The sequence below is a fragment of the Papaver somniferum genome, chromosome 7, assembly GCF_003573695.1.
Source record: "Papaver somniferum cultivar HN1 chromosome 7, ASM357369v1, whole genome shotgun sequence".
NCBI classification, from domain to species: Eukaryota; Viridiplantae; Streptophyta; class Magnoliopsida; order Ranunculales; family Papaveraceae; genus Papaver; species Papaver somniferum.
This window is the reverse complement of record NC_039364.1, coordinates 72,905,222-72,927,273: the sequence shown is the minus strand read 5'-3', so window position 1 is coordinate 72,927,273 and position 22,052 is coordinate 72,905,222. Positions and strand designations below refer to the sequence as shown.

General features: G+C 37.7%; 3 protein-coding genes across 3 annotated transcripts; 2 read left to right on the top strand and 1 right to left on the bottom strand.

Annotated features, from left to right (window-relative positions):
* Nucleotides 1-2,382: 2,382 nt before the first annotated feature.
* On the top strand, nt 2,383-8,308 carry LOC113297607 (CSC1-like protein At1g32090). The gene is made up of 11 exons (XM_026546135.1): nt 2,383-2,943; nt 3,621-3,773; nt 4,019-4,154; nt 4,339-4,440; nt 4,610-4,732; nt 4,872-4,952; nt 5,442-5,782; nt 5,866-6,111; nt 6,501-6,825; nt 7,242-7,475; nt 7,842-8,308. The coding sequence occupies exons 1-11, from the start codon at nt 2,630-2,632 to the stop codon at nt 8,115-8,117; spliced, it is 2,331 nt and encodes a 776-aa protein (XP_026401920.1). The 5' UTR covers nt 2,383-2,629; the 3' UTR covers nt 8,118-8,308.
* A 369-nt stretch (nt 8,309-8,677) lies between these two features.
* On the top strand, nt 8,678-12,442 carry LOC113297606 (protein SMG9-like). The gene is made up of 8 exons (XM_026546134.1): nt 8,678-9,024; nt 9,107-9,215; nt 9,461-9,576; nt 10,063-10,182; nt 10,334-10,423; nt 10,822-10,973; nt 11,515-11,782; nt 11,939-12,442. The coding sequence occupies exons 1-8, from the start codon at nt 8,818-8,820 to the stop codon at nt 12,089-12,091; spliced, it is 1,215 nt and encodes a 404-aa protein (XP_026401919.1). The 5' UTR covers nt 8,678-8,817; the 3' UTR covers nt 12,092-12,442.
* Nucleotides 12,443-18,107: 5,665 nt separating this feature from the next.
* On the bottom strand, nt 18,108-21,594 carry LOC113297605 (transmembrane 9 superfamily member 2-like). Its single transcript, XM_026546133.1, has 7 exons — nt 21,182-21,594; nt 20,772-20,812; nt 20,093-20,678; nt 19,879-20,016; nt 19,556-19,712; nt 18,958-19,442; nt 18,108-18,582 (listed from the first exon to the last, which is right to left on the bottom strand). The coding sequence occupies exons 1-7, from the start codon at nt 21,334-21,336 to the stop codon at nt 18,363-18,365; spliced, it is 1,782 nt and encodes a 593-aa protein (XP_026401918.1). The 5' UTR covers nt 21,337-21,594; the 3' UTR covers nt 18,108-18,362.
* Between the last annotated feature and the right edge of the window lie 458 nt (nt 21,595-22,052).

Genomic DNA, 22,052 nt, shown 5'->3' with positions numbered 1-22,052 from the left:
CATTCTTGGAAATCCCCTCGCGGTGTTTTCGGCAGTAATTCTTTGAACATCTTCCCGAGTAGGCTTCCTTAAAAAAGTTGGGCCCAAAATGCTCGACTATTGTTTCGCAAAACATTTTGAGATACCTAAAAGCGGTTGGTTTGCCCATACGGATGTAGTCATCTGTGGAAACCGCTGGTACACCGTAACATAGTGTACGAAGGGCGGCAGTGACCTTTTGTTTAGGACTAAATCCTCGTACGTGTCGTGCATCATACTGATAATTAAATAAAGGTTGTACCTGACAAAGCTCGGCAATAATCCTTTGCGTCAAGTTGCGGCCCATGCAGAATCGACGTTGCAAATCCTCATCGGAATAGACACATCCATGTTTAAAATAATCATGCATCATCTTGTCGTGGTAAAAATGTCGATCTCGCCACGTCCATCTTCTGGTCATAACCTCATATGGCTCTAAAGACTTTGGTATCATCCCTGATTGTAATTGCAACATAAAATTTTGCCTCCTTCTATTTTGAATTGCATATTCATCCATTTGACGCAAAAAATCTATATACATTTCTTCCTCCTCTTCATATAACGTTTCATCAATTTTCATATCTTCCTCAGAATAACCAAAATCATGAATCATGGTTGAATATCGAAAGCGATTGAAATAATGAAATAGTTGATCGATTGAACGATTGTTGTTAATTTGTGAGATCAAACTCGAATAGTACTTGTAGGGGTAGAAACTAACCGTTCAGGTGACCGTTTAGAAGTAGTCGTTCAAGATCTTATTAGACCCGCCGGTGGATTGCCCATGCCCGCCGGTGGATCTTCCTCACCCGTCCGTGGGTTAGCTTCATCCGCGCGGTTGATAGCCCCGTCCACTGTTTTTCCATAGTACAAAATGTTATTTGACCATCGGGCTGGCTCAACAAATTGTTTTTATTCGGAGTAAACCCGATTTTCCCTCGGGGAAAATAGTAAACTCCGATAGTCAGCCTCGTAGTTTGTTGGTAGCGTGTGATCTTTGATGGGAAAAGCAAATCTGACGTCTGTCTGCCACAAAAAGATAAAACCTTATTCTATGGGCTGTTTCATCATTCTGATCGTTTGTCGTTTTCTATACTGTAACACTGTCTTAACTGAATCTAGTCGTTGTCTTGGACCAGCCCACGCAGTCATGTTCACATGTGATAATTTATACCCGTGATTTCATATTCTCTCTGGATTTGAAGTCTGGACATCATGCCCTGCCCCTTGTAGCTTTTTCTTATATTTTCATTTCATTTACCAGTTCATTTACTGTAGTAAGTAAATTCTACACACTTTGTATTAGGGCTGTTCATGGTCGGTTTTGGTTCGGTTTCTAGTCAAACCAAAACCGAAACCAATACTATTGGTTTCTAAAAATCTAAACCAAACCAACCCATTAACCATTGGTTCGGTTTCCAAATGGTTCCAGTTGGTTTCGGTTTGTCCCAGTGGTTTTTGGTTAACCAATAATTATGTCAAACCAAAAAAAAAAATACACAAATTTACAGATAAAAAAATCGTAGTTGCCGATAGTATTAGTTTACACAAATATACAGACAAAAAAAGAAAATTCAAGAATAGTTAAAGCTTACTCTAATTCTAGAGATCAAAAGAAGATATATAATATATCTTAATTTAGTTATTGACAAATAAAAAAGAAGGAAGACGGGAAGAAAAAAGTCGAGTAGAAGCAGCTGTAGTTGGGGGTGGAGAAGGGAGGCGGCTGAGAGAAAGAGAAAGATGAAGAGTATCATAATGAAATATTAGATTTAGGGTTTCTATTTATCCTCTAAATCAATGGGTAGAATCTAATACTTTTAAATCGACGGTAGAAACTAAGTTTAAAAATTAATCGGTTCCCCAATGGTTTTTGGTTCGGTTTTCAGGTCAAACCAAAACCAAACCAATAATGTCGGTTTTCCAACTTTTTTAACCAAACCAATCAAAATCTAAATGGTTTGGTTCGGTTTCTTTCTTATTGGTCTGGTTCGGTCGGTTTCCAACGGTTAACCGACACCATGTTCAGCCCTACTTTGTATCTGCGAATAAAAGAATTTCAACAACATAGAAAAAGAAAATCATTCTGCATAACCTATCGGATACCGGAACGGCAATTACGCATAGATTCCGGAAGTAAATGGTTTAAGACGATAACCATAATCACCTAACCTTCAAACACGGAATAAAAAGGAAAAGAAAAAGAATTAAAGGAAAGACTGACAGTAACTTTATAGAAGCACAAAAGGACACAAACAAACATCGCATAAAAAGTTAAAACACCATCACAAACTCACCACCCTTCACTTGCCAACATTTAAAGTACTCAAGAGTAGTTTAATATAAAACGCCTCCCCTCTTTCTTCTAGTTTTTAGTTAGAAATGGAATTAGCACAGAGAGAGAGTTGACAAAAAGCTACTAGGAGGCACTAGCCATCTCACACCTCAGTGCCTCACTAATATTTTTCCTTTCTTTCTATCCCTTCTTCTACAATTATTCCTCCCCCTTTTCTTCTCTTCTTCTCTTTTGATATAGTATTATACTACTGCATATTATCTGTTCTGTCTTCTTTCACACTCTATCTCCGTTTCTTTCTTCTTCTCCTCTGTAATGGCCTCTCTTGCAGATATAGGAGTATCAGCATTCATAAACATTGTGTTTGCATTTTTGTTCTTACTTGGTTTTGCTTTTCTGAGATTACAGCCCATTAATGACAGAGTTTATTTCCCGAAATGGTATCTTACTGGAGGAAGAACTAGTCCTAGAAACCGTGGGAATTTTGTGGGTAAATTCGTTAATCTCAATTTCAAAACATATCTTACTTTTCTCAATTGGATGCCTCAAGCACTTCGTATGTCTGAAGATGAGATTATCACCCATGCTGGACTTGATTCTGCTGTTTTTCTCAGGATTTATATACTTGGGTAATTTCCTTTATTACTCTCTTTCACAATTTTTTGTTTGTCTTCTAGTTTTGGGTTTTGAGATATGTGTTTTATATGTTTGCAAGAATTCTCTTTGGGTACTGTATTCTCAGTACTCAAGGTCAGTGGTTGTAGCCCTTTAAAAGTTCAAGATGCCGTTTTGTCATTTGATGGTTCCAAATGTGATTGATTAAATCTTTTCTAGTTTTATCAAGGAATCCCCTTCGATTGGGTTTTAACTGTTTGTTTATTTTAGTTTATTTCGAAGGAGGGTAGTAACAATTAGATTGATAGGAAAACCCTATCTCAATGGGCACACAGCTTCTGCAATTATGCTACTTTCTTGTTCTAATTAGGTTTTCAGGTGTGTCTATGTGTGTGTGTTTTTGTGCTAAATTTTTCTAGAGGTATCCCGAACTTTTTTCCGGGGTCATTAATGTTTTAGTCTGTATCAAACAAAAACGATGCAAAGAAACATGAGAAAATGAAAACCAATGGTGGTATTTGGTCTTGTATTTAGACTTAGTAGAGATGGGTATGTGTTTGGCTGGTATATGAACTTCATGTACGCAGTCATTGATGAATCTCAATTTGTCTAGTAGCGCTTTCTGTTCATGTTCATACATGTTGGTTCTGGCTCTGACCTTTTGTTTTTGTCTTTCTGGTTTCGTTGACAGGTTGAAGATTTTCGTACCGATAACCATACTTGCACTGGTAGTTCTTGTACCTATCAATGTATCAGGTGGAACACTTTTTTTTCTAAGGAAGGAATTGGTCATCAGCGACATTGATAAACTGTCAATATCAAATGTTAGTCCTAAATCCGAAAAGTAAGTTGTTGTTTTTTCTCCAATATTGCGCACTGTATAATCCGTAGGCCTAGGAAGTAGGAACTAATAGTATACAGATATACCCGTACATTTGAATAAATTGAAATGTTAAACTTTTGATCTTCTAACTGTGGATTATGTGGTTTATCTATCACAGTTTAATATCACTTTTGGTTTTGGAATTTCGTACTGTTATAAAATGACCTATGCTGATATTTTTCTCTAAAATTTTGGTTCAACTTCAGGTTTTGGGCTCATATTGGAATGGCATATGTATTCACGTTCTGGGTCTGCTATATACTATATAAGGAATATGATAGAGTCGCATTCATGAGGTTGCATTTTTTGGCATCACAAAGTCGACGTGTAGATCAGTTTACGGTGAGTGTTAAGTGGCCTACTAAATTTGGTGCGGAGATTAGAACAGGTTTACCTAGATTCTTTTATGTTGATAGATTCTTGACTTACTGAATGATCCACTGAGTTTACTGATGAACTTATTATGACGTCATGTTAAATGTTTGATGTTTATTATTGAAGCTTATGAAGTGTGGTGTGTTTTCAGGTAGTGGTTAGAAATATCCCACATGTCGCTGGTCACTCGACATCAGAAAGCGTGGATCACTTTTTCCAGAATAACCATTCGGACCACTATATCGGTCATCAAGTAATATTTCCATTCATGATACTTATAGTTCGTCTGATTTCTAGCAGTTGTTATTTGCTTGCCATGATTATCATGTTTAACCTAATAATAACGTCTTGTGGGAAATTTAGTAGTTTGTAGTGCTACTGCTATTTGAATTAATTGTTACACTTGTTTCCTTGACTTGCAGGCTGTTTACAATGCAAACAAATTTGCTAAACTTGTAAGACGAAGAGACAGACTCCAACAGTTGCTGGATTATAACCAGCTGAAGTTCGAAAGACATCCAGCCCGGAAAAGGCCAAGTAAAAAGGTAAGTCACATTGTACATTTCCCTAAAGATGGTACCGAACACAAAGTACTTTGATGGCATAATCAAACCTTACGTCAATTTGACAATACACTGAGTATTTTGTACTTCAATTTTGAAAGTTAATTACTTGATGTTTCAGAGTGGATTTTGTGGGCTATGGGGAAAAAGAGTAGATTCTATTGAGTTCTACCAACACCAGATGAAAGAGCTTGAGAAAATGGTATGTATTATTGATCAATGTCGGTTGCCAGCATCAAGCTGTTCCTTTCATTTGTTTTTTCAGATTGTTTTTCATTAGAAAAACAATAAATAGCTTCATCGCTTCAATATTTACATAAGCTTGGGATCCTTGGTCATCGGTCATTGATCATCATCCCCAAAATCTAAAAATCAAGATATAATTCATTGTTTTCTAAAACAAGGATCTAAAAGATACTGGTATGTTGGTTTGCTGAATGAGTATGGATGTAATCCTGGTAATATCCCAAAAATCTAAAAATCAAAAGGAAGAGAAGGATAGAGTCATCTGCTGTGGCAATCTGGAAACAGTTTTAGAAATTTTATAGGAAAAGTCGGCTCTGATAATTTCGTTGGCCTATCCATGTTCTCAGACACCTTGATCAGTGACTTGAAACGATCACTTTAGATGTCTCTTCTTTCTAAGAGTTTGAGGTGTTAAAATATACTGTTCTGCTCTTATTTTGTCCAGATGGCGTCTGAGCGGCAAAGAATACTTAAGGATCCAAAGTCTATTATGCCAGTAGCTTTTGTTTCATTTGATTCTCGTTGGGCTGCTGCTGTATGTGCGCAAACACAACAGAGCAAGAATCCTACATGGTGGTTAACCTATTGGGCCCCTGAACCACGTGATGTTTACTGGCGGAATCTAGCTATACCATTTGTTTCTCTAAGCATCCGAAAACTCATAATAGCAATCACAGTATTTGCTTTGGTGTTCTTTTACATGATACCAATTGCTTTTGTACAATCACTTGCGAATCTTGAGGGTCTCGAAAAAGTTGCACCTTTCCTCAGGCCAGTGATAGAACTGTAAGTATTTTCTTGTCCATAAACTTTATTTTCGAGGATTTTGTCGTTGTCACTTTGACTTATCCACATCTAATATTGTGCAGGGGAGTGATTAAGTCATTTCTTCAAGGTTTCCTTCCAGGTTTAGCACTTAAAATATTCATGTATATTCTTCCTACGGTTTTGATGATTATGTCAAAGGTTGAGGGCCATTTGGCAATATCCGTACTTGAAAGGAAAGCAGCAGCAAAATATTACTATTTTATGTTGGTGAATGTGTTCTTGGGAAGTATAGTGACTGGAACAGCTTTTGAGCAACTCGATGCTTTCCTTCATCAATCGCCTACTCAGTAATAATCTGTCCCTTTTAGTAAATCTATATTTCTGCTTTCTGTTTCTACTTTCTACCAATATATTGAGGCCATGCTATCATTTATAAAGACATAAATGATACTTTTATACTGTCATGGAAATTTTCATGTACCAAATTCTTTCCACTCACGGTGAGGGCCTCATCTGCCTCTTTGTTAGTAATGAATTTTATCCTTGCGGCTAAAAAAAAAATACTACATATCTATCTCAACAAAACAGTGTCCGATCACTCAGGTCGAGGTTATCAACAGCCTATTGCTATACCACCCTATTAGAGACGCATCTGTACAATCCTTTATGTCTTTATAAACTGTCAGTAATATAATGTTACCGGAATAGTCAAATAATTTATTTTTCTTAATTACAGGATTCCTAGGAACATTGGAGTTTCAATACCAATGAAGGCTACTTTCTTTATCACATATATCATGGTCGACGGGTGGGCAGGCATTGCGAGTGAGATTCTTCGGCTGAAGCCTTTGGTGATATATCACTTAAAAAACGTGTTCTTAGTGAAAACAGAAAGAGACCGAGTGAAAGCAATGGACCCTGGAAGCGTTCAATTAGCAGAGACTCTTCCGTCACTTCAGCTTTACTTCCTTCTTGGGATTGTGTATGCCGTGATCACTCCAATCCTTCTTCCTTTCATTCTTGTCTTCTTTGGCTTCGCATATCTCGTTTACCGTCATCAGGTTTGTACTTGCTGATTCCAAAATAATTCCTTCTGTCATATCATATGGTGTTCTTCAACTCAACAAATTTCCCAAAGAGAGAGACAACAAGTAAATCGAGTCGAGTCCTTTGACCGCATACTAGCAGGGTCAAGCTAGTTGATACTAATTTTACTTTTGAACAAATCATGCATAATATCCCTTCTTGATTTAAAAACGGTCAGTCGGTCACCAAGAGACTTAATGGCGCGACCGAAAACTTAGGCAGGGTCAAGCCAGTTGGCAATGGCCAAGTTTTTTTTTTGGTTCCTCATTTTAAGAAATTCCCGTTGCTTTCTAGGAAGCTTGTCACGTTTCAATTCTGAATTTAGGCAAGAAAATAGAAGGAATATTAACTATTCGTGACCCTTGTATTTATTTATGATCGCCATTCGCAGATAATCAATGTTTACAACCAACAATACGAGAGTGTTGCTGCATTTTGGCCACATGTTCATAGCCGTATTATTGGAAGCTTGTTGATATCTCACCTTCTTTTGTTCGGACTGCTCAGCACAAAGAAAGCTGCTCATTCTACACCGTTTCTTATTTTATTACCAATTTTAACAATATGGTTCCAGAAGTACTGCAAGAGTCGCTTCGAACCTGCATTCAGAAAGTATCCACTAGAGGTAAACTGTTTGATCCATAAGATTGGTATATAAGACATTGACTTGACATATGTGTTATATGTATATACACTATCCATGGGATGTTTGTTTTTTTATGCCACTGAGTCTGGCTCATTTGCATCAAATGTGCATTAGGATTCATTTGTTATGTAATGTGTCTGGAGTTGGATGGATGTTTATGTCCCATTAGGCGACCTTTCGAAATAAATTTGGTCTCATGTTGGACTCGACCGAGTCAGACCTGACGGAAATGGCAGATACCTAGTGAGCAAAAGCCTCACTCCAGTTCCTCGCAATTGAATTTTCTTTTTTACCTGTCTTGCTGGAAGTACTCACAATTACTTGGTTGTTTTTGAAATATTTCAGGAAGCCGTGGAAAAAGATAGAATAGAGAGAACTGCAGAGCCAAACTTAAACCTGAAAGCTTACTTGGCTGATGCATACTTGCACCCAATTTTCAGGTCATTTGAAGAGGTAGAAGAGGTGGTAGAGATGACGGAAGTTAGAGTCGACAAGAGACAATCTCACTACATGAACCATACCTCAACGAATGAAGTCAATTCTCCTTCACCACCACAGTCACCGCCATCGCCATATGTCTATCACTATGATGTTGAACCTGGAATCAGGACTGGTTGGTGAGCTAAACAAGTTACTACCATGGTTGCTATAGACGGTTTATAGGGATTCGGTTTAACCTCGTATTTGTTAGTCCCCCATAACTTCTTTCATGTAAATGATATCAACGGGTTACTTATTATGCTTGAAATATGGACACAATATTCATTGCTTGTAACATCTTTTAGTGATAAATAAACAACATTACTAATCTATTCTTTGTCTTCTAATGATATAAAATTCAAGTCCGTAGAGTGGTTTTTTCTGGTAACTATAGTGGCCTCAGGCGGAGATCACCCAAGAGAATATTTCAGAGATGTAAGAAGAAAGAGGGAGTAAAAGAGCCAATGGGGATTGGAGCAATGGAGTACTGGTAAAAGAATTGCGTACTCTAGTGTCAGCTGGATAGAGTAAAGACGGCTAGTCCTCTATAATTTTCTTTTAAAATTGGCAACTTCCAAATCAGCAGTCCGCAGTATATATCCCTCGACCCGAAGGAGTTCTCGTCTAATGCCATTAGAACTAACTGGATAGTGCCAATCTATTTCGAAGTGTCATGTTGCATAAGCGCCAACTGAGCCTATTCCAAGTTGGTTGTCCAGATAACTAGGTATATACAGGCATCCTCCTCGAATTTCAAACACCTCTATATTTACAGCTCTGGTAGAAAGAGGGTTTTGGCGGGGTTTAGAAATCGAGCCATCACAACTCATTAGTGGTATCAATGGCTGGTGCACCGCCATCTTCTTCTGTTAACAACTCTTCCTCTTCTTCGTCTTTAGCTCCAAAAATCCTATTAGCTAAACCTAATTTAACTACTTCAACTGACCCATCCTCATCATCTTCGTCTCTTCGATCTCGTTTACCTTCTACTGGATCCCTAAATCTTCTTTCTGATTCTTGGGATCTCCATGCTGATCGAGTTCTTCCGGTAACTTCCCCCTTCACTCACCCTTAAATTTTATCTTCTTTTTTTTTTTAGTCTTTTTAAACAAAATATTCTTCTTCTGCAGTTTCTGACGGAAAACACTGATTTCACTGTAATTGGTGTAATTGGACCTCCTGGTGTTGGAAAATCGACGATTCTGAATGAAATCTATGGATCTGATGGGAGTTCATCTGGTAAGTTTTATCTCAATTCATATTTACAGAGCGTTTTTGATGTACTCGTGTGATTCATTAACAATCCAGTGCAAGCATTTTTAGTGTACAAGTGTGAAACCAAACGAGTCGAATCAGTAATAATCGAGTTTATTTTGTCTGGGTTAGTATTAGTTTGCCTGTAATCTGGTATTTAGGTTTATGGATTTACTTAGGCAGTGCAGTTCAATCTAGATTGTAGTAACTAGAGCTGCATTGATTTCCAGGAATGCTCCCACCTTTCATGACGCAATCGGAAGAGATTAGAGCTATGGCAAAGCATTGTTCTGTGGGTATTGAACTTAGGGTTTCTTCTGAGAGGCTAATACTTCTTGATACCCAGGTAACCCTTTTCATAACATCATCTGCTCATTACATTCTCTGTCTTTAATATTGTTTGGCATAAAATATTAATATGCTAACCACTATGAACATACTATACTGTATATACCAGTGAAATTATTCGTTAGCAATATTCTATCTTGAACTCTGTCCACTGTATTACCTCCCTAAGTTCGGGAACATGCTTAAAAGTTCAAAGTTGGCAGGTTTTTCCCAATGGATATTTGTAACTGAAATGATTAAATAATATGCAAAGGAATGTTCGGATATTCAATCAAACAAATATCTTCAGCTATGTACAACTTGGTTAACTATGAACAATAAAAGATAGTGGGATGCATGAAAGATGAATATGTTGTGAAAAAATTAGTTGATGTTATTTATCTTGTATTCATCTTGTCATCTTTCGTGTTGTACGTATAACCGATATTAGAGATGTTATTTTATCATGGGCTTGTTTTCTTTATAAATATATTATCCTATGCAGCCTATATTCAGTCCTTCTGTTTTAGCTGAGCTAATGCGGCCTGATGGATCATCAACAATTGCTTTAACTAATGGAGAGACTCTGTCTGCTGACCTAGCTCATGAGATGATGGGTATTCAGGTAGCTGTTGATATAAACAAATTTGTTTTACTTAGTTTTGTTTCGTTAATAGGAACAAATGTCAATATCTGTACATGGATAATTCTGTAAGTACGTGACCATATCTAACGGTGTTATGGTTTCTCTGTGATGCTGCAAGGAACCATTCTAGCTTGGTGTTTTTCTGGCATCCATTTGTCATATGCTGCTAGTTGTGTCTGAGGGAGCTCATGATATTAACATGTGGCATCTGATGCTGACGGTATGCCATCTTTCTTTACCTACTAGGATGCTACACTATCTACGAAGAAAGTAGATGTTTTCCTTATCTTTAGGTTTCAGAAAAGGAAAGTGCAAATATCAGTTTCTCACTACAGCAACTTAAATGAAGCTTATAGATGAAGTTCTCAAACAGATACGGTCAAACTGATGACAGAAAATGCTAATGCTCTAATGAGAAAGCTTTGTCGTTCCTTTTTCATAACTTTTGATCAGTTACCCCATTGTTAAACGTAAAAGCTGACTCGTTTTGAATGTACTCTCACTGATAGGATAAAAGTGAAAATAGTACGTTTGATTTGGTAAACTAAAATTTGAGGTGTGTTGGTGCACTGATGCTGTCAAAATCATCTAATAACTTCTTCTTTTTCGCATATGCAGGTTGACCTGCTGAAGCATGGCATACCGGATCCTTCTTCATTAACGCCTTCTTATTCTCAAACCCCCAACATGGGATCCGAGAAGGAACCCAAAGATAACATGCAGGAAGCTGTTATAGAGTATTTGGCTGCTCCCGTTTTTGTTCATACAAAGTAGGTATCGTGCTTTCGCCTTATTATTGAAACTACAGATTGTGTTTCTTGATTTTGAAATTTATATTGTTTATGTGAATACCTCAGGCAAGGCAATAACAAGATTTGGCAAATTAGATTGGCCTTTTGTTAAATAAAAATGGAAGTAGTATTAATAACTACTGAGCACTCTCTGGGATATATGAGCAATGCCATTTTGCTGGATCTCATTTGTTTGATTTTTGTAACTCTTCATGGTTTCAATGTAATTTAGCTCATGTTCCTTCCTGGAAACGAATTTGTTGATGGACTGTCAGTTAAATGGAGTGACTAACATAGAAATGAATAAACAAACTGATCAAGTATATTATACTGTGTATCAAAATCCAAAGCAAAAAAGTACGTTGTATTGCATTGAAAATTTACTTCCACATCATGCCTTGTACATTATATTGAACTGATAAAACTATGATAGCCTATGTTTTTTTCGGGCCTTAAGAGTCAAATTGGAGGAAAACCTGATCCATATAATATTGGTGCTAATAATGTTTCATGTCTCTAGGTTGTGGGATGAAGACCTATCTCCTGATAAAGCTACTTGGATGAGGAAGAGACTGTCACACTATTTCAGTTCTTCATCTTTCAAAGGCACAAAATCTGAGACCACGGCTGAGGAGCAAAATGATTATGTTGAACCTCATGTTATCAATACTGATAACTTAAGTTCAATGGGGATGAATTTAGTTTTACTCCCACACAGAAACCAAGATGACTCCGTAACAGCTCAATATGAAAGTTACGTAACCTTAATAGAGAAGCTGCGAGATCAGGTGCGTCCCTCTCTCCTTAAGACTTCCGACTATTTTGGCTTAATTTCATAGTACTTTTTAATAGAAAAAACAAGAACATATCAATAGCTGCATGTAAAACAAGAAGGGCATAGCTTTATAGGAGTTTTGACCATAGGGAATACTATCTTGCTGCAGGTGTTGTCAATGAACTCTCGACCCTTTGCAAAGACGGTATCCGAACGTGAATGGTTGAAGAACTCTGCTCGAATATGGGAAACGGTAAAAAATTCTGCAATTATTGCAGAGTACTGTAAGACTCTTCAAGGTTCAGGTATGTTTAGGAAGTGAAAGCAACTCTCGTACCCATCTTTCCCATGAAAGCAAAACTCGCAACTTGATTTGTCAAGTTAGAATGAAGTCGATCCTAAACTTAATTAGCTTGATTGTTGACAGCCTTGTAACTTGCAAGTCCAGCGAATGCAAAGAAAGTTAGATTAGTAATTTTTATTCTGTAACTGAGTCTCTTCCTTTTCCCGTATCACATTTATTTCCTCTGCTAAACACTTCAAATAGGATATTGTTATTTTGACTGTAAATTCCATCCAAGGATTTTGATCAGTTCAAAAAGATGATCGTAAATTATGTATGCTGGCCACATGGTTGAAATGAATATGAATAAAAAAAAGTTGGTGTTAGCAAGTGTGAGAATGGATTAGTACAGAGTTTCTTCTTAGAGCAACTCCAATGGGATTAGCCTAATTTGATAGTTTGCCATGCCAAGTGGATGGACAAACTTACTTTTGGGCAGTGGGAAAACTGGTTACCGAGACAAACAGATATGACCGTTGCGTATTGGTGCGGTCGTACCAGATTGAGCCGAGTATACCAAGTTGCCGCTGATGCGGCAACGTCATTGTGTAACAGCCAAATTACGGTCATATTTTCCCTCCCTATAAATTCAACACTGATTCAATCTTCTCTACTCACAACAGCTTCATTCTTCTCTATATATTTTCAACACAAATTCAATCTTCTCTAAATATCTTCAACCCAATTCAACACTCGTATAACTAGAATGTCTCAATCTCAAGATATTAGTTAAAAAGAAATAGAAAACCACCTAGAAGTCAACACAGTCAAGCTCTATCGAGGAGAAGAAGATTCGGATGGAGAGACCAATTCCACTGTACTTTCCTGTCGAGAATTAGAGCGGAATAGTTCTCATCAAAAACCAAGAGGTGGTTGGTACGAAGTGAGCAAAGTTTATGCAAAACTTCCTCACGGTGCTAAAACTATCGTCGATCGATTTCCTTAAATTACTTTGTGCTCTATACGAGCACATAAAAATTCGCCCAAATTGGTGGGTATATTACACACACGTTTTATTTTTTGGACGAAATAGGTATGTCATATATTTTGATTTATCATTTTTTACGCAATCAATACGAGTATTTACAAATTAAATTACCAATTATAATTTCTTACAGGCATAACACCATCAAATTTGTATTTCCTACTTGGGATACATTTTGGTGTGGGAGATGATGTTCCATTTAACCAAGAAAGTTGGTTGGCAGAAGATCGATATGAAGATGCAATTTCGTTGTACTTTAGGGTAACAACATGTAAAAATCATATGAATTTAAGAAGCGGTGGAATTGCTAATTCCGATTTAAAAACATTTATATTCAAGAGAATTGCATGGTGGTGGTGATCCTGATTCAGCAACGTATGACCATACTAAAGATACAAAAATTGCTAAGGTATATATTTTATGGATACTTGGTTCATGTTTTTTTTTCCCAATTCAAGCGCAAGTACTCAAGTGGGATGGCTAGAGGCGTTGCAAGATATGGAGAAGGCTGTTGATTATGATTGGGGGTCCGCTATAGCCGAACTGTATATTTGTCTTGATGTCGCATGCATAGGTTTGCCAAACATCGAAGGTCTATGGGGCCTCGTTGAGGTATCATTCCTTTGGCTTTAAATCAGTTTACAAATATCTAGCAAGTTAGACTAAACATTGTTTGCTTTCTTTTGTATGTTTTTTACTTCGGCTTTGGTGGTATACAAATTTCAATGTTGGTGTACCAAAACTTTATGACTACACGAAGAAATATTTTCCAATCGTAATAAGGTACGAAGGAGATAACTTGTATCCAAAACAAAACAAAACAAAACAAAACAAGAATGAGCGAGATAACATTCATTTGTAGAGATACTAGTGCTTGATTAGGAACAAACATTATGTTATTTGGATGTTGTATGTGGATTTTGAGGACTTCAACACTGATAGAGCCCAAAGGATAAATGAATTTCACTCCAGCACATGGTGTTGTACAGTCCTGTTAGTGATATCGGTGTTTATTTTTTGGGAGAGAGACGTGTTAGACAGTTAGTTGGTCGAGTTGGAGAGCCACATAACCCTCCATGTTTAGCTACCATGTGTGGCTCGAAGTACGCATCAATGAAGAGAAAATGTGAGATAAGGTATGAGATTGAATTCACCCCTTGTGACGAAGACCAATATGACCAATGGTACAAGAATGTTACAAAACCGATAATTTGTCGCATTAGGTAAAGCATTACCCAGATTAGAGGTTCCAACATAGCCACTACCAATTATTCCAACTTTGACCAATTATCCTTTAGCAGGAGCTTCTTCTTCATCGACCCCTTCAAGACGACGAACTATATCTTCTTTTTTATTGACTGGGTCTGATTTACCAGTTTTGAGTTGGGAGCTAGAGGACTTATAATCTTGTCAGAGAGCGTCAGACGGTTCCTATTGTCTCACATGGTATCAACCGTCCTAATTTTTATACAGGCACATCGGAAAGTCAAGAACAATTGAATCCAATGGAGTTAAGAGATATTGAAACTAGACGTATATACGTACAACAAATGCTCATAATGGGGGAGACCATGAACTTCAGTCCATATTTTTCTCATCATTCAGAAACTTCACATTCCCAGGAAGTAGTGTATAACTCACAAGTACCTGTTAGGCCACAATCTCTATATTGTCGAGTTGTTCCAGTGCAACAACAGACACAATAATCTCCATATCGTCAGGCCAATCATCAACAAGGTACATGTCCATGGATTGGAAATCAAAGTGGAGGACCTCCTACTGGTGAAAGGTCTTAAGCTGCAGGATCATATCAAGGATATTTGGGATTTTGATGCGGGGGAAAATTATGACAGAAGGTGGACTGGGACAGAGTAGTTATAATTATGTTTTATCTAATATTTGTAACTGAAACATAGATTAATACTATTTATATAATTAAAACCAACTATAATGAAAGGAAAGAAAACTAGTACTAAATTTCAAATCATATTCAATTAGAATTTATAACAACATCTTTCTCTAGTACCGTGTCTGTGTCTGTGTCTGCTCTTTTAACATCTCATACGTGGGGCTCGGATCGTTTGTACCCAAAAATTGGTGTACCCTCTATGTCCACCAGTTAAAATTTGACATATGTCTTACCTTATTAACATTTCCTACTAGCATATATTCTTTCCATATTTCACCCATATCAAAAAAGGATAGAGAATGAAAACCACTCTCTTTGTTATGTCGGAGAAAAAAACTATACTCTATTTACTTTTCTTTCGCTAATATTTCATTCTCCTTCAATCTTCTTTTCTCCGCTCTGCTACAAAAAACCACGAACCTCAAATCGAATGGAACTTTGTATTTCCCATCTTAAAACAAGAGTGGTACGACTATTTATAAGTTCTTTTTGGTCTGCACCATGGTCAATCACTGATCCTTTAACTTTATGAGTTGTATTGAGATTAAAAAAAAAATTCACCTTTGTCTGAAGGAAATCAGTATCAAACCATGTTTTTTTTTACAGTTGTAATAGTCCAGACTGCATCTATGTGTATATCGACTTTCTCTGATATTCTAACGAAATCAAAATCTAATCTCCTTCAAAAGATTGAGTATGCCTCCAATAGTCTCACTCTTGTCAATTGTGCTTACTAAGGTCCTTATTAATCAAGAAGAAGTTCTCCAAGCCTAAGGAACAAATCTAGACAATGATTATTTTTCTGATATGTAAACTTAAAACAAACCACAGTTAAATAGTGAAAACAAATTCCGATCAATAAAGAAAAATCTAAATTAATTTTCGTTTGATTGTCATGTTTATCACGTATATTTGATCAAACTTGCTTCTATTCCAAATAAAACTTTTGATCATTATATTTGATAAACCTTGGTTCAGTAAATTAAGTGGTTTTCATTCTCCATCCTTATTTACGTTGGTAAATACGAAAAAAAAATACATGGAGTTGAGAAATCTTAATTAGGTAAGACAGATGTCAAAATTTAATTAACGGGCACAGAGGGTACATTTTTTTGTGGGTACAGATGATTCGGAGCCCTATACGTGTCACCAAAAAATCCTTAAAGATTACGCGATGAGCTTCACAAGGAAAAATCCTTCTTTCCCATCTTCGCCATTCCTTTCGAGCTACCAATACAGTGTCAGCATTTGTCTCACCCCTTAGTCGATAACGATTAACAAGCCAAACCAAAAGGATAAATTCTCCAACTTCTTTTTTTATATCCTAAAATCGACAAAACAGCCCAGCCACATTGCGGTTATTGGGGTTACCGGTTTCATTGCAGAAGTTTTCATAGATTCTATGGATACTCATACTCATTAATCCATTTTGACGTCGTTCTGCACCCTTAACCGGATAAAAAGCTACGTAGTTTCGACAAAGCCACAAATCTTCGTCTATCGTAAACTCCACGAGATTAATATACGTTGAGCCATTACTCAAAAAAATTATGAGTGTAGAAGGTGTAATTTGTGGGGAAGATGTGTGATTGGAGTTGAAATCGGTCAAATTTGTAGGAGAGGAATTATAACCGTTAGATTAGAGGAGCCGTTGGCGGCTCAAACAAGGACGGTCGTCTTAGTGTAAGATGAGTCTCGTCTCTACATGAGCCGATCCTCGGCGTAGATGAGCCCGGTCGTCCCAATTTGATGTGCTCGGCTCAGTTTGAGCCGACCGTCTCAAATTGAGACCTAGTGGACAAACCCTCGTATTCATTTTGCTTGTTTGTCAGACCCACCGTGGGTGTAAAATGGACAGATCTGTTTGTTTGTCAGTCCCATTGGATTTGCTCTTAGGTCCAAACTTGCAATCCTTGCACGCTCATCTGGACCATCTCCTTCCACTAATGGCCTAGCCTTAATTGTGTCTTGATCACTTCAGCTGGGTGATTCAGCAGTAGAACCCATAACACGTCTAGGATGCACAAAGCTTGCAGCCAGGTGATGCCGCAGCACCCCCCATATTGCACGCAATTAAGATAGGAAAATGTCATGAACTAGCTAGCAGCTAACAAACTGCAGTATTCACCATTGCATCATGGTATCCGATATGAAAAATTCTTCCTTAAAAACCGTCACTTACACCAACACACAAAAATGGACCTCCTGTTTTCCCATGGGGGTGGGCCCCACCTAAATATGTGTGTATTCAGTTTTTGAGGAGTTCAATACAGCGGTTCTTCCAGAATGTCATCCGATATCTACCATCCAATAATTTAGGGTTAAATTGTGAATGCCACGTACCACTGCCGCAAGTACCCTATAGCAAGGTGAAGTTGTTAAATTGTGAATGCCACGTACCACTGCCGCAAGTACCCTATAGCAAGGTGAAGTTGTTAAAGTTACCCATATGATTGAGCACTGTAACACCTGAACACAACATTGCACTGGAGAAGAGCAGTATAAATGTTGGAGCATATTGAGGGTACTGTAAGAGGTCTTACAGAGCAAGTCATGATGGTGGAGGGTTTCAAAGCGTCAACTAAAACACACCAAGACCAAGCTCTATCATAAACCACAAGATCGACGGTTAAAAAAGGAGCCCACACACCAAGCTCTATCATAAACCACAAGATCAATGGTTAAAAAGGAGCCGGATTACTAAACACACCAAAACCATAAGAATGATCTTCAAGAGACTTGACGCTGTAAGTTCCATTTGCCGCAGAACCTTAGTAGAACACCGACTTGATCTTCCACGCTTCTCCATTTTTTATAGCTCGGATTCCACCATAACACATCCTTTAAGGACGTTGTAAGGTTGCAAGACAGTAGCAGAAACGACAATCATGATAAGTTTGCTCCCTACTGAATTCACTGCTACAACCACAATAATGCAGGCACGCCGCACCCGGTGCCTCTTTCAAAACATAGGTCAAAACAAAAGAGAACTATTCTTTTACATGGAATAACAGTTGGCACCTGCCGAAACCCCCGATAGATTACTGGTGTCTTCCACAGCACTGACCACTTCAAACGGACAGAAGAGTACACATTAAAAGGAGACTGACAATAATATACTTTTAAGATTAAGATTTGTAGAACATATGCAGTCCTAACATTTACTTTCAACATTAAGATTTGAAGAACAAATGTAGACCTTTTACATTAGGCGAAAATTTCAAAACAGCAAAGCGATGATACAATCATCACCATTTGTTTAATCCTACGGTTCCTACTAAACTACTACAAATTCTTCTTTTTTGACTTTTCGGCTAAAACGCCTTGGCTACAGCTGGAGGGAAAGGGTAAACCTTTTACTCACACTTGATTGAACGGTATATGTGACGAACAAACAACAGCGAAGCACGGAATCCAACAGTTCCGAGCATGAGAAAGAAACCATAGCAGATACAAGCCATGTAACCAAAGAAGAATGATGTTTGCATGAAACCTGACATGTCTGATCTTGCATAATAGTAGTACAAACAATAACCCAGGATAAATACACCAGTGGATCCTCCACAAAGAACAGACCTGCACAAATGTGATAAGTTGTGCGCTGTCAGTCTATGTGTGCGACAAGGGATGAAACAGATTGGATTTTTTTACATCCTAACCTAAATGCTGGAATTGTGTTCAAGGAGAACAGAAACTTTCTACTGGAGAACCTAATCTTTTGATGTAGGTCTAATTAGTCTGACAAATGCTCAAACCGATTTTCGCTCATAGCCTCTTTCTTTTATCATGTCACTCACTCCCACCATTCAAATTCCACCCAGTTTATATTCAAGCTTGACATCACCTATCATTATTATGGCTTTCATATATACAAGCATGACCAGTTAAAATATATATATATGTATGATGTATCTATAAGGATGCACTTCTAAGATTTTAGGAGCAACTTACCTCCACCACCATTCATGATCCTCAACAGCGAGCTGAAAGTATGTCAATGCTACAGTGATGAATGCTGTCACAATGATGAGAATGATGAACACAATGAATAGAATGCTATAGATGGTGTAAATCTTGTGGCCCCAGACACTGGCAAAGATGTAATAAAGTTCAATGTAGATTGCACTGAAAGGCAGAAAACCAGCCATCGCCATCTGAGGAATAGTTCCTCTGTACCATGGCAGGGGAGGTATTTCTCTTGGATACTTGGTTGTGCGGCATGGAGCTTGGAACTCTGCCTTACTGTTCTTACCCGCAATACCACCCAATACTAGCAATGGTGAAGTTACTAGTGTCCATATGAGAACAATGACCAATATAGTGCCAAAAGGTAATGCTGCTGTAGCACTGTAGGCTATTGCAACAGTGTTGAGGAAGCAGAACGTTAGGAACAATGGTCCACAGAATAAACAGCCTGTTAGCAATAAATTTCTAACCTGCAGAGAGAAAAGGTCCAACAAATGAGATAAGTTCCATGAGAAATATAAGTTTCTGCCTAAAGGGTGACAAGTAAGAGGGAGAGAATCAATATGAAGGGAATTTCAGTTACCCAGTTAGTTCCTTCAAGCTGCAAATAGGTGGAAGTAGCAGTGTAACCCGCAATGCCGGAAGTAAGTGCATATATGACAACCAAAGCAGTAAAAAGAGCTCCCCTGTTGTATGGGTAAAAAACACCAACCAATGCTAGAAGGAAGATGAACATTGCCCTGCATGACACGAAAACAAGCATTTGTAAACATCACAATATGATGTCTTTGTACCCAGATTCTCCTTTAGAACCCTGCCACTTGAATGTGTTCCAACTTCCAAGTATTACACCTAACCAAGAATTTCTTAGAAAAACGTGTCAGCATATGGGTGAACAGCACTTACAAAGCAAGGAGTTGAGTTCCTGATCCAAGAACTGCAGAGAACAAAGACTTGTGCTTGGGATATCTAAAAACATCTCCATGGATGTACTTCCATCCAGTTTCTTCTTGGTCATCTACCGATTCTTCATCATGAGAATATCTAGAACAGGCAAACGAAATCGTCAGATGACCAACAGTTGGGTTTTGGATGACTGTACGAGTTCAGCGCTACTTACTTAATGAAGTCATTCTTGAGCACTCTCATAAGGATTGTAGCGAGAAATCCAGTCAAAAGAAGAACAGTTACACAGGAGTTTATTATAGAGAACCAGTGGATTTCCAAGTGTTGAGGCATGGACGAGGATTTAGAATACTTCTCCATCCTGTTCTCAAAAGGAATATCAGTTTCTTTCCACTTGACTGAATAAGAAAACTCTGCCTCGACTTCCCTATCCTCTGTGATGTCCACAGATTGGTTTGGATCAGTCTGCACATTAATTTCTATGACACGGTCATTGTTATACAGGACATCAAAATGGATGTGCTTAAACAGCAAGTATTTGTACTCGCTTGGATCCATCTTGTTTTCCCTTTCAACCTTCCCAAGGAACCCCCAGAATGGCAAGTCATCATAATACATCTGGAAGTAATAATCCTTCAATACTGCAGTTCTGAGCTGTGCAACCTCCTCTTTGGTTAACTTCTTCCTACAGAGGGTTTCACTCTGCTTGTCCACACAAAAGTTCAATGCATATGGTGCGTCAACTAAGCGATCTCCATTCAGTACTTCTCCAAGATCTTCTCTTTTATCCTTGACATTTTCTAGATCAACAATAAAAAGAAATTCAGATTAGTAAAACAACTAACTTTACACATTCCTGCAATCAATTAAAAGATCAAAAAGAAAAGGTTTACCTGGGGCGCAAAATGGAAGATCATAGTACCGATATGTTTCACTGCAAAAGCATAACAGATGATCAGCAAACCGTACAAAATATATGTAGAGAAGTGCTCAGCCGATTCCAATATATGTAGAAATTGGATGTTCAATCAAACCATTGAACCCTTATAAAGTGAAAACGAATCAGTAATTACTCAGCCAGGTATGCTAATTGATCAATGGATCGATAAAACTATTCTGAAGATCCAATTTCTATCCAAAAAAACATGTTTAGAATCAAAATGTGATTCTCTAGTGCGTGTATATATAACAAAACAAACATACAGGGATCCAAAAATATGATCAGAAACTTAAAATGTAGCAGTTTTGTCTAAATTAAATGAAAAAAAATAGCGTAAAAGGTTTAGATCTTGTGATGAGTTACCTAGGGTTATGAAATGGACCAACTTTATTAGCATAAAGAGGAACATGTTCTCTTTCATTGTACTTATGAGATGCCCCATCTCCTTCTACTCTAAAACCAGAAATCACTACTAACATAACAACCACCACCAAAACACCTCTCCCCGCCATTTTCATAATTAATCTGCTCTCGAGCTTCAACCTTCTCTATCAAATGATCATAACAAAGACAAAATCATAAATTGAAAAACTAAAAAAAAAAATGCAGATCTGGGAAGAGAAGATCTTTTAGAGGCACAGTAGATCTGAGAGAAATTTGTGATCTATGAGGTTGAGGGCTTGTCTGGAGAATGGTGCGTGTGTGGAATTCGTTTATTTCAGGGGAGAGAGAGAAGAACGAGAGCTGACTGGAAAACGGATAAATTGCTTGGCCAAATTTTGGATCTCAAAGTATAATCGTATCTCAATATATCTGGATGACCTAACAGAATTTGTTCACTGCATGTTAACGACTTGGTCAGAATCCACGTCACTAATGTATTTCCAATTTAATTTCGATTAAGTATTTGGGTCTTGCTTTGTACCATTGCAGCAGAGAGCAACCGCTGAGGGCCATCGCATCGTGATGACAACAAAACATCGCAATTCTTGAAACGATGTAGTTTTAGGAAAATGATTTACCCGCCGGTGGAATCCCAACCGAGAAAGAAGAGGTGGAATGTACATTAAACCCAACCCTGCTAAATCATTCAGGGGCCACCCCATTCTCTTGCGGTACATACCGTGGATTGGAGTATATCAGTTTCGGTAGTTTTACATGCCAACCACGAGGTTTCCGACACAAACTTTCAGTCATTCATCTACATGGTTAAGTAGTCGATAACTATTGTCAA